A 19,725-nucleotide genomic window follows, 5' to 3' on the forward strand; every position below is an offset into this window, starting at 1 on the left:
TTTAAAAAAAGTAAATTGATAATAATTGCCCTTAGGATAAAGAATAAATAAAGTTTATTTGAAAGAAATACTTTCTGTAAAACATTTATTTTTAATACACCAAAATTGAGACATCATATTGGTGTAGCTGCTTTAGGGAACATGAGCATGGTGCGTTGCCTTGGGCAGTTGGGCCACAAGACCTTCTGCGACTTCGAGATGCCTCTCTTTATCAATCAATCAAACACTCAAAACTGAAAAGCATCATAAACAGTTATATATTTCTCCCCCAAAACCGCAGATGATTCTCTCAAGTCTCATCTCTTTTCTGTTCTGAATCCGTTCGTTCGTTCGTTATCCATTTAGCTTGTTTTGTTTGTTGTGTTACCACTTACAACTCCTTCGTCACTGTCTCAAACACAGAGTCATGACTGATTGATTTCGATGGTGTAGCTTGTCTTTCGTTTGTTGCTTTGTGCACTCACCCTATGGGGCTCTGGAGAATCCCATCTGAAACTTTCAGATTTCTTCTGGATTGCAAAGGGATCAAGTGGATCCATTATTTTAGTGTTCTATGTCTTTCGGATACAGACTTCTTTTGGACTCTAGAGGGGCCTAAAATTTCAGTCTAGATTTTGATCCAGCAGTCGAAATTATTTTACTTGACAGCAGTAATGCGCAGGACTGAAGCAAGGGTTAGATTGGGCTAGAACAAGCTAGGTTACTTTAGTTCAAACTTGACCTAACTTGGCTCCAAAGGGTCAGATTGGGCTAGAACAAGCTAGGTTACCTAGTCAATGAAGGCTCGCATATGGTTAAGCGAAGTTGTCTTTTTTTAACCCCTCGAACATGCGATTTTTTTTATACATTAGGAATGAGGGTATTGCATAATAGAACATCAGACAAAATTAAATCTACAACTTGTTTACTAAGAAGTGTTGATCTTCTCAACTAAACAACCCATAATGGCATTAGCAATGTTATTAAGGTTGAGCAATCAAAGTTAATGACGAAATTATCAAGATGTATACAGACTTCCTGACGAAGGAAGAATGAAAGAAAGTATTTTGACTATAACAGGGAGATTGCGTAGCATGCAAAACCAGTCTAAAATGTGGTTTGTTGAAGATAAAAGAGAAGAGTTCAAATCATAGGGCGACATGGGTCCTACAAGTTCACCAGTGAAGTAAGTAGCAGCTTAAGCTGACTTCACAACCACTCTTAGTGGAGCTAAAACTAAGGCTTTTCAACCAGCTCTTCTCACACTAAAATTCCACTCTGAGGAAGTTGATGTTTTTGTTCTCCAGTGAAACTTGGATTCTGGGGCTCAACCCCTTCAATATATTGAGTCAGTCAAGCCTGAAAGGTCAGACAAACGACAAACTTTTCCCCCTCAAAACCTAGAATTTCTGAAAGCAACCATCTTTTATAGAGCAGAAACTAGCAATCCAGAATACAAAGAATAAGGAAACCCAGTTAGTGATATCACCACTACAGTCTTCTTAAATGCATCTTCTGCTAACTCAACTTATTCAAAAGATGAGAGTTTTCTATCACTGCAAAGGTGTAAACATGAGCTCAGGGTTTTAAAATGAACAACCTTTTCTAGTTTGACAAGCTTAATTAGGAGTTTCATCCAAACAAACTCAAATATATATCATTTGGTTATTTAAATAATGCTTTTTTTTTTTTTTTTTTGTGTGATAATGTATAGTGTAATATTCTTTTCTCATATTTTAAATTTCAGCTAAAGACAACTAGGTTAGATAATCTAGTCTATGGTCAATCTAAGAAATATGAAGAGTTCAACCCTCCTTTCTCAACTTTTCTTGTAATTGTTGTCGTGATATGGTGGTAAGTGTGCCATAGCAGATCTTTTGTCGGTCATTTGTCATTGTGATCCTTATTTGACTGACCTATTTCGGATGCCTATTTAGCCTCAGATAGATTCTTATGTTTTTCAATAAAATGTCTAACATCGAGAATAAATAACTTTAAACCTAGGAAGTCATGTAATTGAATGAAACTTTGAAATTTGACATATAGTAATTATATCTTCTAAAGATTCATTTGGTCAAAATATAAATGACTCTTATAAGTGTACAACAATAAGTGTTGCCATCATAGCCATGTCTTTTATTTGCTAATTTTAAAACCCTTGGTGTAAATCTTTTGGAATTGGAGAAAATTCTTTATACATGCCTGAGATATAGATTCAAATTGCCTCTTTCATTGCTAAACATTTAATGGGATGAAATCGTTTACATTTTCTGAAATCTCAAGAGATTGATTCTTTAATCTGTATAATGTGTTTTTTCTGATAAATGAAAATTTAATTAATTAGTAAATTGAAATGATTATCTACAAGGTTATTATTATTATTATTATTATTATTATTATTATTATTATTATTATTATTATTATTATTATTATTATTATTATTATTATTATTATTATTTAACAAAAAAACTTTAAATAATTTTTGTATTATCATAAGTATTTCATACCTTATGAGAATTTCAAGTATTATCGTTCATGCAAAAGTTATGATCAAAAGATTATGTTCATCTGTGTCTTTAAAAAATCCAATCCATGTAAGTTTATCTTTTAGTATCACAAGTGCTCTATTGTACCATTCATTCATCCTTTAAATTTATGCTATCAACCTATAAAATGTGTGCCTGACAAAAGATAGACAAAAGGAAAATTTTATCTGTATTCACGAAAGTTTTGGATATTAGGAATTGCAACAAGATGACCTTAAATAATGGATTTTTGTTTTGTTTGAAATAAATTGATTACATCTAAAATAGAACAAGAAAAAAACTGCTGTCTTTTTTTATTTTTATATATATATATATATATATATATATATATATATATATAATTACTTAAGATAGTAAATACAAAGAATAAAAGTATCGAGTACATTCAATGTTTTCTCGTATTCTACCGAAGATTTTGACGCTAAATAGGTGAACCATTGCTGAAGTGTGATATGACTAAACCTGTTAAGATTAATATCTTTAATATAAAAAGTTAGGTATACCAAAATCGGGACATAAGTTATTGGCCAAGTTTTGTGTTTCAGTGGCAAAAGTAAGTCGGACACTTCTTTTTCATTGCACCAGATCTCAAATAGACGAATATTGAAAATTTGTGCTTGGTCTATTCCGTTCTTTAACCCAAATAATAGTGTTTCAATATTATTTCCTTTATCTGTTCCTCCTGTACTGACATAATTTAGCTGTCCTTTCCAAAATAATCTCACACTCCATTTAACACTGTTCAACTCATGCTACACTGCTAGAACCAGTGTATCTAACCTATCTTGATACAACAAATCTTTCCATACGTGAATTCACATAGAGTATTTATATGGATACACCGTATAGACCCACTTCTAGTGGATTTCACTTAATTCCTCTCATGCGTTTGTGGACATTCGATGAATATGATTTGTTTCTAAAAATGGGACTCTCACTTTATATAGATTTATATTTTCATGAATTCAGATGATATTTTCTAAAAACAAATCGAGATTATGTGGCTAGGCATGAACGCATGTAAACCATGTGTGGATGTTGAATTGTAATTTTCATAAAAGGGAAAAAAATCATAAAAGCTTTCCAATATAAGGACAAACACACTAAAATTACGTAGATTTCTATGCAAAACAAAAAAAATAGGTAGTTTATTTGTCTCTCAACCGTCGGATTCGAATCATTTAGAATCCTTGGATGCATTAGACTTCTTGAGATGCCGTTCAGATGCTTATCCAACCGTTGAATCTTTAACTACCCAAGTGCGTTATGGATCATTTCCATCCGGTGTAGACTCCATTAATGACCCATTAATGATTTACCAAAATTTTCACTACCCTGATTTACGTATCCATTTCTGGTGTCTTTTACAATTTAGCAAGATTTGAATCTGAAATTTTCATCTTTGGGTCTGTCAGAGTATCTCTCTCTTTCTCTCTCTACGCTTTCTCCTCCTTTCTCTGCTATAAATACAGCTAAAGAGAGAGCCTTGAGACTTGGGAGTCTGAGCAGTTCTGCACTTTTCAGAGTGAGGAGCCAAAAGGAGAGAAAAGATGGAAAGTGGGTTACTCTGGGTGGGATTGACAGTTCTGATTGGAGGGTTTATAGGGTTCTGCGGATTGCTCAAGAATGTTAATGCCTGGTTATATGAATCCAAATTGGGTGATAAACGGGCTAATCTCCCTCCAGGCGATTTGGGTTGGCCTTTGATGGGTAATATGTGGACTTTCCTCAAAGCTTTCAAATCCAGTGATCCTGATACCTTCTTCACAAGCTATTTCCAGAAGTCAGTAATCTCTTCCTCTGTTCTTTCTTTAACTTTCGCACTTCTCTTTGTTAGTTTCTTTTTTCTTTTCTGTTTTCTTGGATAAGAGTTCTCTGTTGTTTCTGCTGTTCCCTTCTGAAATAATTGAGAATGTTTGAGATAAGTATGAATGAGGAAGAAGAAGACATGTAGATAAAAGGTGAGTGTAGGGAATGATAATATCTATTAGAACAGTGTCTGTTAATTAATATTTTGAGAAATCATAGGAAGAGGGTGGGGGAATGCTATTCTTGCCAGAGGTAGAGTTCCAAGAGTGCACTTCTTTACTCATTCTCAATGCCATTTTTTATTTGCTTCCCCTGTTTTCATGTTTATTCTGTCTTGGGTTGTACCTTAAACCTTTGAATTTGCTACATGGGCTATGATGTAATCATGATCCCTTTCAATAAATACTTTATTCCTGTCTTGGGTTGCACCTTAAACCTTTGAATTTGCTACATGGGCTATGATGTAATCATGATCCCTTTTAATAAATACTCTCTCTCTCTCTCTCTCTCTCTCTCTCTCTCTCTCTCTCTCTCTCTCTCTCTCTCTCTCTCATTGCATGTATTCTATTGTTCTATTATAAATTTTGGGCTACTTTGGAATACTGTGTTGTGGGTTTTCCACTATCTTAAAGTGAAGGCACAATCCATCAATGATGAAGGGGAAGAAAACCAAAGTATTCTGTTGTTTATATCCAACAAAGACACGGTGTTGGTGTTGGAATTGTCAAATCTATAAAAGTGACTGCTTCAGTTGAATTGGTTTGATTGGGTTTCATTTACTTTGGGTCCTTTTCTTTTGGATTTAATTTGGATTTTGGGCTAGGCCCGTTAAAATGGATGACTGTCACCCAGAAGCCCAAGAGGTCCCAGCATTATGTTTATCTAGTATCTCAACTTTCCACTTTAATTTCTTGAAAGAGAGCTTTCAGAGCACAACAGAAGCACTTGATTTTAATGTTTCTGTATCAATCCTAGTCAAAACTTTTGATGGGTTCCCACCGAAAATTGCAGATTTGGTCGATTGCCAGGAGTTTTCAGAGCCTACATGTTTGGAAGCCCATGTGTGTTGGTTACAGCACCTGAACCTGCAAAAATAGTGCTGATGGATGATGAGAATTTTGGAGCTGGTTGGCCTAAATCCACAATGGAATTGATTGGGAGGAAATCCTTCATTGGCATCTCTGATGAAGAGCACAGGCGTCTCAGGAAACTAACTGCAGCCCCAGTCAACGGCCATGAAGCATTGTCTGTTTACATGAAGTTTATTGAAGCAACTGCGATAACCACACTGGATAAATGGTCTCAGATGGGTGAAATTGAGTTCCTGACAGAGCTCAGAAGGTTCACTTTCAGAATCATCATGTACATTTTCCTCTCTTGTGAGGATGAAAAATTACTGACATCTCTGGAGAAGGAATACACAGATCTCAACTATGGAGTCAGAGCCATGGCCATCAACTTGCCAGGATTTGCATTTCACAAAGCATTCAAGGTGAGACCTTACAAACTTATCTACTGGTACTGGCAGTATTCTTCTTTCACACAATTAAATTATCCCTTACATTATCAGAACTGATATGGGTTCTCTTCGTCTCAGGCCCGGAAAAAATTGGTAGCTGCTTTCCAGTCTGCTGTGACTGAAAGAAGGAAGATGAGAGCCGCTGGCATTCCTTCACCTAACAAGAGGAAAGACATGATGGATAATCTTCTGGACGTGAAAGATGAAAAGGGTACAGAATTGACTGATGAGGAGATCATTGATGTTCTTCTTATGTACTTGAATGCTGGCCATGAATCTTCTGGTCACATCACAATGTGGGCAACTCTCTTCCTACAACAACACCCAGAAATCTTCAAGAAAGCCAAGGTAAAATTTGTATTCTTTGGTGTTGTAAACCTGGAGTGATCACCTGTTTCTGGTCAGCTGAACTTGCTGAAATGTTTCAGGCTGAGCAAGAGGAGGTCAAGAGGAACAGACCACCAGGCCAGGATTCATTGACTCTTAGGGAACTTAGACAGATGGATTATCTTGGAAAGGTAAGTACTTTGTAGAAACTCAATTTTAAACAAAAATTGATTTAAGTATTTCAATTTTGAACAAAAATGTAAACTTTGAGGCTTGGTTTTGCAGATTGTTGATGAAACACTGCGTATCATTAACATCTCACTAATGGTTTTCCGAGAGGCCAGAAAGGATCTCACTCTGGGAGGTCAGTTTCTGTTGTGTGTGGTTTCTATTTGACCCTTACTATATAAACCATAGCTAGTAGCTCACTGTTGTCTGATTTTCAGGTTACTACATACCCAAGGGATGGAAAGTCTTGGTCTGGTTCAGAACTGTTAACTTGGATCCTGAGATTTACCCAAATCCAAGAAGTTTCAATCCAAACAGATGGGATGTAAGTGACATAAATATGTTTTTGTTTATGCTCATATCAATATGGTTCCTATATGCAGTTTTCCATGCCTGTGAATTGTTCTACTCTGACATGTAATATTATGCTATTGCACAGAATTACATTCCAAAACCAGGAACTTTCCTTCCCTTCGGAGCAGGAGCCAGGCTGTGCCCCGGAAATGATCTTGCCAAACTGGAGATCATGATTTTCCTCCATCATTTTCTCCTCGGCTATGAGTGAGTGAACCTCCCTTTCTAGAGATTATTCAAATCCATCATCACAGAACATAATAAACAAGTATCTAATTTCTAAATGAAATTGTCCCTGTGCAGGCTGGACGTGAAAAACCCAGGAGCTGCTTTGAGGTACTTACCTCATACAAGACCTGTGGACAATTGCCTGGCAAAAATCGTGAAGATCAAATCATCAGTTTAAAGGGAGACCCATATCAAATATTGTACTTCTATTCCATAAATAATCAGGCTTTGAGCATTTTTGTTATTGTCATCACCATCACCAGCAGTTGCTTGCAAGAATATAGACCATGTAATGGGAAGAAGGAATAAATTTGTATTTGGCTTAATTATGTGAAATGTCTCATTCAAATTTTTCTAAGTTTCTTTTTGGTTTATATTTCTTCTCGTTCAATACCATCATATCCAAAAGATTAACACAACTTTTTACAGCACCAAAGCTGCCACCCTTAGAGACTGTGTTGAGGACAATATGGTGCAATCACATTCTATGTATTGCATAGTGTATATATATATACTCATTTATCGTATTCTAACTAATGAGATTTCACTTCAGTCTTCATTGTATCGGATTCACATCCTCTGTAATTCCTTTCCCTGCAATTTCCTACAATTCCCTCATAGGATTGTGCCATGTGGCATTTAAGTAATCCAATGGTTACCCAATTTAAACTAAATTTGAATTGTATTTGAATTACCGAGGATGTGAATTCTACTCAAACCTCTGGTGCCAACATTTGTAGAATTGATTCCGCTCTTATGGAGCCATGATTTGTGAAGCCCTGGTGTCTGTAATGAGTCTTATAATCCTGGTATAGCTTTTCTTGGTACACATCCTTTTGGGATGTCGTGGTGGCCGATCGGGATCGCGGTTAGGATACAGTGGTGAAAGATTTATTAGTTTTCAACACAACATCGTGGTTTTAATCCATCCATCATCCATGCGATCTTTGGGGAAGGCACATATTGCTAGTGTTTAGAAGTTTTGGTATTATGCTCTTTTTGTTGACGATTATTTCAGGTTTACTTGTTTGTACCCCCTTCGCAAGAAATCAGAATTTTTTCAATGTTTCTTAAGATTTTAGTCTTTGGTTGAAAGATAGTTTGACTCTAAGATCAAAGTTTTTTAGAGTGATGGAGGGGGGGGGGAGTTTGGTCTTACAACATTTACAACTCATCTTCTTGCAGAGGGTATTGTTGAATGTCTTTTTGGCCCCAATGAGTAAAGATCGTTGTGTTGGTCCAAAGATTGTGTGTTTCATTACTAAGCAACCCTAGTGTTGACTTCATTGCTGCGCATTAAATGCGCAGCATGTGAAGCTGACGGTCGAGATCGAAATCTCGACCGAAATTTAGATCTAGACCGTCCATTTTGGTGTGTTCATAAATCGAAATGGACGATCGAAATTTCGATCTCGACCATTGGCTTCACGGTGCTGTGCATTTAATGCATAGCACTGAAGTGAAGCTCAAGCAACCCCTTGGCTATCTTTCTTCTTGGTCAGATAAAAAACATTACATTGATTCATAATGTAATTGTGTGGATGAAGTAATGATTGGCAAAACATAAACAATGATGAGAACTGATAAGACAAAAAGAATAATGAAGATAAGGCATCTCACAACTTGCTGGGGCAGGCCGATTGATATGAATCAAATTAAAAGATAATATAAATTCAAAAAATGAGGTGCTTTGTATTTATATCAAATTTCTTTCATATTACCATTTAGAAAGATGGATACGATAGTAATGGAAAAAAATATGTGTTGTGCACAGCTGTGCACAACAATGCACAAAAATGACAAATAATAGGCTGAAATTTAAAACATGATTTCAAATTTAAAATGTCTTAAATAAATTTATAATTTTTTGATATGATTTCAAATTTAAAACGTCTTAAATAAATTTATAATTTTTTTTGAGCCTATTATTTAGTATCTATGTGCACGTAAAGGGTTTTTTCCCCGATATTAATTCATAAAATTCAAATTTATTTGAATCTGCTTCTAAAATTTGAGACATCATCAGCCAACAATGAAAATGACAATAAGGGATTTAAAAAAATTTAATATCTACAATTGAAAATCTTTGATCACATTGTCGGGAATAGAAAATAGGTGTCTTACATCATTTAGAATGTAAAATAGCTTAACCATCAGATTGGAACCATTTAGAAAACTTAGAGGGAAAATTACATGATTAGCTGGTTTTAAGTGTCCCTTCACAAAAATAGTCACTCAATATTTTATTTAATAAAACTAACTAAAACTGAGTTTTCATTTACAAAATTAGCCAAAATAAACCTAAAGTCAATTGTAATTATTTTTGTTGATTGAAACCTTGAGTGCTACTTTTGTAAAAAAAAATTATAAATAACTAAATCATGTAATTTTTTCAAACTTTGATTCATATGATTTCATATGATACAGTTCAGATTCTTATCCAACGGCTGAAATCTCTTTAGTAACCAAACAAGTGCGTTGTCGATCATTTCCTTTCCAGCCAAGGCTTCAATGCTTCATTAATGAACCATTATAGATTTAACGGAATTGCCACCAACTGATATCCTTTTTTTTTTTTTGGTAATTGCCACCACCTGTTTAAGTATCCAATATTTCAGGTGTCACAAGCATGGAAAGACTCAACCGAGCACGATTTGAATCTCGAGTTTGCTTATCTCGCCGGCGGTGATATCTAGGCGATTCTCCCGCCGCGATAACTAACGAAAAATGATTACATCTCCATCTCCCCCGTTCCTTACCTAATAGATTCGAAGAACCCTCTTTGTGTTTTCAATTTTCCCGATAAAAAGAAGTGCAAGGAAATGGTTCTAGTCGCACCAAGTCCTAAAAGAAAAACGAGAAGATTGAAGCAGAACAAGAAGAAACCCCGTATTCCGATCAAGAAGAAGAGAAAAATGGTTTGATCGCACCAAAGCCCTAACGTACTTTCGATCACCGGCTATTTTCTTCACTTCTTTTGTTGCTTTGCTCACGATTAACCTAATCCACCGTCAACAAACAAATTCTTCTACCTAGCTCCACGCCCCACCGAAGTTCTCTCTGCACTCAGAGCGGATTTTGCTTCAAGAATTTGTTGTAACGAAGAAACAGCAAGTCGCATCTCGCGGAAATTGATAACGTATTACGTTTCACCTTTCACGCTTGAAACTTGAAATAAATATTTTAAAATTTAAACCCTCTTTACACAAAACGCCAAATGCAAAAAGTGAATAATGATGAACCCATTTAATATTAATCAACGAAAACCCCAAAGCAAAAGAAACAAGAGAACCCCTAATATTTATTCATACAGGTGCAGAACACCAGGAAATATCCACCGCCATAATAAATGCTTTACATATTTTTATTATTTTATTTAAAACGAAATGATATAGGCAGCAAAATCGCGAAATTTGGAGGAATCAAGCGCTGGGAGCGAAGGGGAATGCACTTTCGTTCCTTGGTCACAAGACTCACAAGTCACAACCGAGCACGATTTGAATCTCGAGTTTTCATCTTTGGTCTGTCACAATCTCTGTCGCTCTCTCTTCCCGCTCTTCTTCTCCTTCCTCTACTATAAATACAGCTATAGAGGGAGAACTGAGTCATAGGTGTCTGCAATTCTGAACTTTGCAGAGTGAGTAGCCAAAAGGAGAGAAAAAGATGGAGAGTTGTTACTCTGGGTAGGATTGACAGTTCTGATTGGAGGGTTTATTGGGTTTTGTGGATTGCTCAAGAATGTTAATGCCTGGTTATATGAATTCAAACTGGGTGATAAACAGCCTAATCTCCCTCCAGGCGATATGGGTTGGCCTTTGATTGGCAATATGTGGACTTTCCTCAAAGCTTTCAAGTCCAGTGATCCTGATACTTTCTTCAAAAACTATTTCCAGAAGTCAGTTATCTCTTGCTCTGTTCTTTCTTTAACTTTCATAGTTATCTCTGTTAGTTGTTACTGCTATGTCCTCTGTTTTCTTTGATACAATTCTCTGTTGTTTCTGCTGTTCCCTTTTGAAATAATTGAAATTATTTAAGATAAGTATGAATATTGAACAGATGTAGATAAAGGTAAGTGAAGGGAATAATAACATCTATTAGAACAGTGTCTGATGGCTAATTTTTTGAGGAATCATATGAGGAGGATAGGGGAATGCTATTTTTGCCAGAGGGTTGGAGTACCAAGAATGCACTTCTCAATGTTTTTTTTTTTTTTTTTTTTTTTTTTTTTTTTATTTTCCTTCGCCTGTTTTTGATGTTTATGCTGTTCTGCATTTTGTACCTTAAACCTTAGAATTTGCTACATGGGCTATGTAATCATCATCCTTTTCAATAAATATTTTTTCTTATTGCATGTTCTACCCCTAGCTGTTCTAATTCCTTCAATCTGGAGCTAAACATGGCATTTACAGGCCTCCATTAAACATGGTCATGCCACCTTAAACGACTTTCTCATAACTTATCATTTATCATAACTATTCTTAGTCCAACTATATTATGATCATCCTATCTACTCCAGCCCCATCCACTAGCACGCACCATGAGTTATTATATGTTAACCACACCACACACAACACAATCCGATAAACTAATAAAAACAACATTCAATAACAATACATGCATGAGTAGAGGGGGAGAATGGGCCAAACTTCAACCATAATTAATGGATTTCCTTCAACATTGTTGAGTTCCCATTGAAATGCAGCACTGCTCCCTTTTCTATCGACAAATCGAATATGTTCATCCCGAATGCCAACGCACTGTCATCTGGATCGACAATTGCACAAATTAGAGGGTGCACAAAAGCAAGTATTTATGGTCAGTGGCTCCCTAGGGGACCGGGAGCCATGCTCCCCGGATTTTTTAAATTATATTATTATTCGTTTTTATTTTTTATGTTAATTTCCTTCATTTTTTCCCCTTTTTGTTCCCCGAAAACAAACCCAGGCAAAAGTAAATAATAGAAAGTCCCTGTTAAAACACTCTAATCTTTCTCCCTCTCTCTCTCCATCTTTCTTTTTTTTATTCTCTTCTCTTTTTATAAACGTGGGTTAAAGGAAATTTTTGAAAAAAAATCTTATTTCTCTCACATCTTTTCTTCACATTTATTCTCTTCTCTTTTTATAAACTTGGTTTAAAAGAAATTTTTGAAAAGAAAATCTTATTAGATATTCAAATGTCATTTCTAATTAGAAACAAACTCCTCAATTCGTATTTATTCTCTCTTATCTCATCTCTCCTCTATTCTTCATATTTATTCTCTTCCATTTCTTTTATTCTTATTTTTTTTGTCTTTATTTCTATTTATTCTTCCCTTTTTATATGTGTGGGTTAAAGAAAATTTTGAAAAAAAATCTTCTCTACAATTAGATATTCTATCTCTTTTTCAATTTTTTCGTTGTTTCTCTTTTTTCCTTTTTTTTGTTATTTGATTTATATTATGAATAAAATGTATATAGTTAGTAAGATAACTAACTACTAAGGTGGGACCCCCAATGGGTCTTATAAGGACTCACACAATATGTATAGCTAAGCATTAGTGTTTTCCCAATCTAGACTTCAAAAAGCGTTAGTGCTTTCTTAATCTAAACTTCAAAAAACGTTAGTGCTTTCCCAATCTAAACTTCTATTCTTCGGCCCCCAATATTGAATTTTGCTCCGCACCGGTTTATGGTATCTCTGGAATGTCTTTGTTCAAGTTTCAATACCTCCAAGCACATTCCCATTCAGATCAATTAAGAACAGCTCCGACAAATCTCACTGAACCACAGCATCTTGTCTCTAAGTTTTTCAGAACTTTGCCTTCTGTTTATAAGCGTCTTTTGCAGACTTGGATTCTTAAACCACTCAACCGCCAAACAAACCCCAAGGGGGAAAAAACTTGGGCCCCCCCAGCGGCTGTGGGCCGCCAGCCGGGGGGGCCCCCCCCCCCCCCGCCCCCCCCCCCCCCCAGAGAGGGGGTTTTCCCCCCCCCCCCCACCCCCCCCCCTTCGGAAAAGCCCTCCCCCCCCCCCCCCCTCCGGCCCCAAAAATGGTGAAAACAAAAAAAAAAAAAAAAATCAAACACAGAAATTGCTAGGAAGCAGTGCTGGACCGCCCAAATGAATTTTTGGGTCTAAATGAAATTTGGATTTTTTTGAACCGAAACATTCATCTGTGCAGTCTATTGCTGGAAGCAGCAGCACTGTTACCAAGCATAATCTAAGAAACACTCCTTACTCAATAGGCAACAGGCTACATGCGCCCACAAAATGCATGTTCCACCAGACTAGCCAAACGGCCCAATCTCCGCGTGAGATGCCACTTAAAAAGCCCACTAACTAAGAAACGGGCCTTTTCTGATTGAAGGGCGAGGTCCAAATAAAAAACACATAAATTGAACAGCATTTACAAATACCTTGTAACAAAAATAGAGTGTTGGGTGAGTTTTCTGTGGTTTAAGAGTTTTTTTTGTTTGTTTTCTGCTGCTGGTGGCTTCTGGTTGCGGTTTCAAGTTGCGAGTTTGGAGACAAGATCGGGTGTTTTTTGCCTCAACAACTAAGTTGGCGCCTTTGCGGCGTGTTTTGTCTTCGCCTTTGTGGCCCTTGTGGCGTGTGGTATGTAAACCCTTGTGGCATCTGGTATGTAAACCCTTGTGGCGTCTGATTTGTCTGCCCTTGTGGCATGTTCTGTCTTTGTCTATGAGGTGTGTGGAATTTAAGCCATTGAGGCATGTGGTTTGTCAGCCCTTGTGGCGTACTCAGTTTTCGCCTTTGAGGCGTGTGATATGTAAGCCCTTGGGGCGTAGTTATGTCTGTGTCGGTGTCCGCCTTTGTGGTGTGTTTTCGCAGCAGTGGTGGTGGTTATGTTTATCATTTCCATTCTGTTTTTCTGACTCTTTGGTTGTCACAACCAAGTTTTGAGGGTTTATTGGGCTCGATCCATCCCTTAGTTCTGTTTTTTTTCCTTTTTGTTCGGTGTTTGTGTTTATGTTTTATATTCCATTATGAATGAAATACTTAAACTTTTTGACAAAAAAAAACAAAAATAGAGTGTTGAGACTTGAGAGCAGATCTAAGTAGGCTTTTGCTTTTCGACAGGGAATTTATTTATTCACCCCTAGCGACTAGCGAGAGATTCTTCAAGGGCACGGTGTCTACTTTGAATCAGTTTTGAGTGTTAGAAACGGAGTGGTGGCCCCCACGTATACAGGTTGCTCAATCTTTGGTGCTACGTAACAAAAACGGTTGACCTGTCCAGGTTTCACCAGCACTCTCTTATCATTTTTCACATTTAATTAATAATAATTCTATCGCATGATGTTGACAGTGGTCAGACCGCTCATCGGCTTACAAATCTCTCAATTTTAGTTGGTCGGACCAGTTCAGTACTATTTGGTTTAACTCTGCACCGGCTAAACCAAGTAGCGTTTCTATCATTTTCCCTACCTTGAGTCTTGAGAGAATAAACAAGTCAAGTTTGGTTTGAGTATTTACCAACACAAAAAAAAAAAAAAAAAAAAAAGTTTGGTTTGATTACAATGACCAATCTAACACTGGACTGGACAGACCGGTCCAACTACCACGGTTCAATGGAAGAAAAAAAAAATCCCAATGGAAGACTCTTGTCTGTGGACTGTGGGGTTGCCAAGATAAGAACAAGGTGGGTCCCATAAGAAGACTACCAGGCGACGTGTTTAATACATCTCCACTTCAAAATATTATTATTTATTATATATTTAAAACAATAAATAATAATACTTAAAAAATAATAATAAAGAGAAGAATTTTTTCTATCTCTATTTTTGCATGGAGGTATGTTGGGTAGACGGCAGTCAGCTGAACTGGCCGCTTGTTTAACGTTATGGGGGTTGGTTCAAGATATGAGATTATTATTATTATTATTATTATTTATTATTTTTAATAACATGACATCAGCTGGGCCCACTTTTAGGATAGATGCCAAAAGCTACAGCGAAGATGCAAGTGATCTGAAGTGGGACCTACTTTTGAAATTGTGTGTGATGTGATTGCTTCTTTTGTGATTAGTTTGTCGATCAGATAGATCTAAGGAAATTATCTAAAACAGTGGTGGGTTAATGAACCACAGTAGCATTGACTTACTCAAATAAACAGCAAATTCCAACAATGATGTTGACATTTTATGCCAATCGTTGTATTTACAATATTTTTCTGGGTGGGGTCTACATCTGGATTCTCATCCGTCCGTTGACTGGTGATGCGATCTGGACCCCACTCATCTTTATCCAGCCTGCCCCATCCCACAAAGTCACCAATTTAAAAATAAATTATTACTACTTTGAACCGATTTCACATAGCCGTTCGAGAGTTGTCTCATACCTAATTTATTAGTTTCACACTTGCATTACATTCAACTCCACCTGGGTAATAATGTTGATGATATTTGAGTACTTTGTGGTGCTTTTACATCTTGTAATGTAGTCTATGTTTTTAGAAAATTCAATGTAATAACGGATTTCTTAACTCGAGAAATCCAGTCTTTTTTGAACACAACTGTTTGGCTTATTTTCTCTCATTGGTTGCGTGAATTATGCTCTCTCGCTCCTTTGACTAGTCCGATTCTTTAATTAAACGGATTGATTAACAAAAAATGAGAAATATCTAAAGCTATTTGTTTTATTTATTTTCATCAAATCCAATTTCTTTTCAAGTTATTGTGTAGTCTAAAGATAACCCTAATCTCGTAAGTTTTAACTTAACTTGATTGACTTTAGTTGACCTTGATCAAATTAGGTAGAGTAAGTAAATCCTACTTCAACCTAATTAGGCTTATACAAAGTAGTTTGAGTTGAATTTTTTTTTAATGCATCATTTAATTGTTAGAATAAAAGTAAGGTAGGGAAAATTTGAATAATTATTTTTTATAACTTGTTTGGTTCATTAGAGTAGAAAAATTGGCACTAAATAAATAGAAATTTATAAAAAAAATAAAAAACAACAAATTGGGTCTTATATTTAACATTTTTTTTTATAAAATTCTATTCATTGTTTTTTTTTCTTGCTCACCCCATTATATATAGAGTCATATATTTTTTCCACCTTACTTTTGCAAACAAATAGTAAGTTACGCAACCCCCCGAATTGGTTAAAGCTAATTTTTGAGTCATCATATACATTAAAACAAAATGAGATTTCATAAACATCAACCATTTTAAAAATTAATTCAAACGTTTAAGAGCCTTGACTCTAACGTATGATAAAAAAAATTAATAATAATAAAAGACTCAAAGTCATGTTCCCGAAAACCTACCTATTTGATTAATAAATTTTAGGCTAGAGACGCTATTGCATGTGACAATTCAGGGGTTTTGTCCATTTTCGGTAGAAACGTTTCTGGTTTTACAAATTACAATAGCCAAACACATGCTTTCCTGGTTTAGCTCAGAAAATTCGGCGCCACCAAACAACCCTTTGACTTGCAGTCCACTTTTTCTCTTTATTTTTAATTTTGTATTATTTCGGTATTTCCTACCTTTTTAATATTTAATTGATTATTAATAATAATTAAAAGTTGAATGGTGGTTTGTCAAAATAATAAATAAAAAATCTCGTTCTTTGTTCACCTCTGGGACCCACCGGGCGCAGAAACCACGCTACCAAGTTGAGTTTGTCTTCCTTTCTTTCCAACCGAAAAGCAATGTGGAAAGCTGAAAGGCAAAGATGGATCTAACGTTTCGATCTAATCTCCGCCGTTGGATTATCTTGTACTAATTAGCTTGGATCTCGGCGAAACACGTGGAAAAATACTCTGACGTAAGGAACGGATTAGTGTTGTGCATGGAATGCATGAATGAAATCTTGCTTTTGGTAACTCGCACCCTTTATGTTTAAATTAAATTACTTTTGAAAACCAGACCACGAGCAATATAGAAAGGTTATATTACTTCATAATTGATTATCTTAGTGAAAACTGACAACACGTTGCACGGTCGTAATCCCAAGTGTTTGGCACTAATAAGTTGGATAAAGTGATAATGATGGTTCAAATGGCTTAAAAGCATTGTGGCAAATTGATTAGTTATGATAGAGTAGCAAAAACAAACCCAATACACAAAAGGCACGTTGCCAAGGGTTTGAAGAAAATTTCCTTTTCATTACACCATCCTTGAGTTTATTGGCAGGGGTAAAGTCCCAAAAATGGGAGGTATTTCATGTAAAATATAATGATTTTTTTATTCATTGTTTGATTTATTAAAAAATTTATTTCTTAATCTGGAACATGAGGTACTAATATTTCACAGATGAAAGGAGGATCAATGGTGTTGTATAAATCTTTGCTTAGACCATTAAACAAATCTGAACCGTTCAGCTTGGGACAATCAATTCCGGTTCAGATAAAAGAACCAACTTGCTACTTTTCGATGTTTACTTTCCATGGGATGACTTCATCTATGGAACTTTCATCATGAATTGCCATGTGGAGGTTTTAACATACTAACGTAAGCGATCAATGAACTTCTCGGTTGTTATTTATCAGCAAGAGTAGCAAGTCAATGGAAGACTGACCTTATGTGTCTACACGTTTGTTAGAGCATTAAATTTAACATTAAATGCTCTATGCCGATATATTAAATGTTCTCTGATTATCAAGGGATGTGTCAACTTGCCCATATCCTCTTGAGTATTGCATCCTTACGGTTTGTTTGGGGTTTAGGAGTAAACACGTTACATCTGAAGCCCAGTTGGTCATAATCACTAACAGATTTAGGAAAATGTGTATTAGGCCTTTAGCTTCTCCTACATATTGGTGTCATCCCCAATTTGAAGCCTTGATTCAAATTAGAAGCATTTGATGATTGAGGTTTGTTTTCTCCAAAAAAAGACATCATATTTGCCTACAATAGTAAATTTTTACTTCCATAATAGGTAAGCCAAGTAAGCCTACCATTTATTCCTGCAATTATCCAATAGCACTCATTCTTTTTGGGCATTTATTCATTTCCACGAGAACTTGTGTTATCTAGAATCTGAATTTACCATCGGATATGGCTTTCTGTCCCAGAGGCGGTCCACTCTCACTGTTTGATGGGTTTTGTTGGGGGGGGGGATTGAGTATGAGTTACAAAATATAGTCTCAATACTAAAAATTTTTTCCATTTTGTGTAAATAAAATATCAAGTAATAAACCTGTGTGGACTGGTTAACAAGGGAGAGAAATCCAAGCATCATTTAGTGAGAGAATTGGAGAAGGTACATACATGGTCAATGTCTTATAGGGTTAAGGAATTCGTTAAAAGTGTTGGCTTTTTTTAAGAATAAAACAAAAGTTACAAGGTAAACTATATAAAGGAAGGAAGCCTTTATAGGTTGACAAGAAAGATACCAAGTGTCTTTTATTTGATGCTGTTGATTAATCGATTAGGGATAAAATGATCATTTTACCCTCATAATTATACAGTTAATCAATGAAATAACGGTGAAATCTCACGCATTACTTGTTATGGTCTCTATAATAAAAAATTAATACCTCATAATAGGAGATTAAGATTTTAAACCTTGATTAAAGCTCGGTTCTAAAAAAGAAAAAAAGAAAACAGAAAAAGACTTGGAGTGTTTAGGTTTCCCACGATATCCGAAAAGAAAAAGCAATTAGTTAGGATATATTCGCCAATTCGAGAATCAGAAGGGGTCAGAAGAAAAAAAAAGCAACAATTTCTTCCTTTCTGACGTGGATAACTAACGTGGTACAAATAGTCAAAGCCTGGAAATTAGTAAAATAAACAAATCCCTTTTTTCCTTTTCCCTTTTTAACCTCTCGCATCTGGATCTGTTTTCTTTCTCATCTCCTACTACAGTTCAGTTTCTTGATTAATCATTTTTATTACCGTTTTAACCTCGACCCTCATTATTTTGACGCCATTTCTCAACTCACAGAAACTGACAGGTCTCTCCTCTAATGCAAACAACTCATGATTACCCAATGGTCAACTGACTCAACGCCATGGGCATTCTCAGTCCAATGACAAACACAATTATCACCACTGCTAGTGACATTTATTGGATCACCACTAAAACAAACAACAAAAATTTACATTTGTCTACACTATATCAATCCACGTGTTGTTTCCCTAATTTGCTTAAATAATTTTTTAAGTAGGAATAATTTGCTCAAAATTATGTAACTAATTTAGTTTCATTGATTAAATAATAAAAAATAATAAAACATAAGGTTATTTATTAACTTTTTTTTAAGGGGTGGTGGAAGAATTTTGACAGGGTGAAGAAAGTAAATGAGACATTGGAATATATAAAGGTATTGTAATCAATTTGCATTTGTTAAATACTTTAAAAATATTTTGGTCATAAAATATATTTTAATCATTATAATATATAAAAAGTAATTTTATTTTATTTTATTAATTTAAAATTATATAAATAATCGTTAATTTTAAATTAACTATTGTGACTTAAAAGTAATTTTAAGCATATGAGAAAAGAAATACAAAGAAGATCTGTCTATTGTATGTACCACAGTTTGATCAATTTTTACTTCTTAGTTCGAATCAAATCTTGTATTTTCATGTATTTATATATATTTTGAAGTGTATGTCTATATTTCATTTTGAATTCATGAAATAAAATTTTTTTTTTTTTTTGATAGATAATAAGTTATCAACTCCTTACAAAAAACAGAGAAAGAAAACACGAAGACATTATAAAAAGGTATACGAGTTAAAAAAAAAAAGAAAAAAGTTATACGAGATTCAGGGTTGAATAA

General features: G+C 35.3%; 1 protein-coding gene across 1 annotated transcript; it reads left to right on the forward strand.

Moving 5' to 3' along the window:
* The first annotated feature begins 3,899 nt into the window (after nucleotides 1–3,899).
* On the forward strand, nucleotides 3,900–7,306 carry LOC149013262 (ent-kaurenoic acid oxidase 2-like). The gene is made up of 8 exons (XM_089158876.1): nucleotides 3,900–4,308; nucleotides 5,346–5,826; nucleotides 5,932–6,201; nucleotides 6,282–6,371; nucleotides 6,466–6,544; nucleotides 6,627–6,733; nucleotides 6,848–6,969; nucleotides 7,066–7,306. The coding sequence occupies exons 1-8, from the start codon at nucleotides 4,076–4,078 to the stop codon at nucleotides 7,166–7,168; spliced, it is 1,485 nt and encodes a 494-aa protein (XP_089015002.1). The 5' UTR covers nucleotides 3,900–4,075; the 3' UTR covers nucleotides 7,169–7,306.
* The last annotated feature ends 12,419 nt before the right edge of the window (nucleotides 7,307–19,725 follow it).

Source organism: Hakea prostrata, chromosome 6 (assembly GCF_041222555.1).
Source record: "Hakea prostrata isolate BN-2017 chromosome 6, UWA_Hpros_2, whole genome shotgun sequence".
NCBI lineage: Eukaryota > Viridiplantae > Streptophyta > Magnoliopsida > Proteales > Proteaceae > Hakea > Hakea prostrata.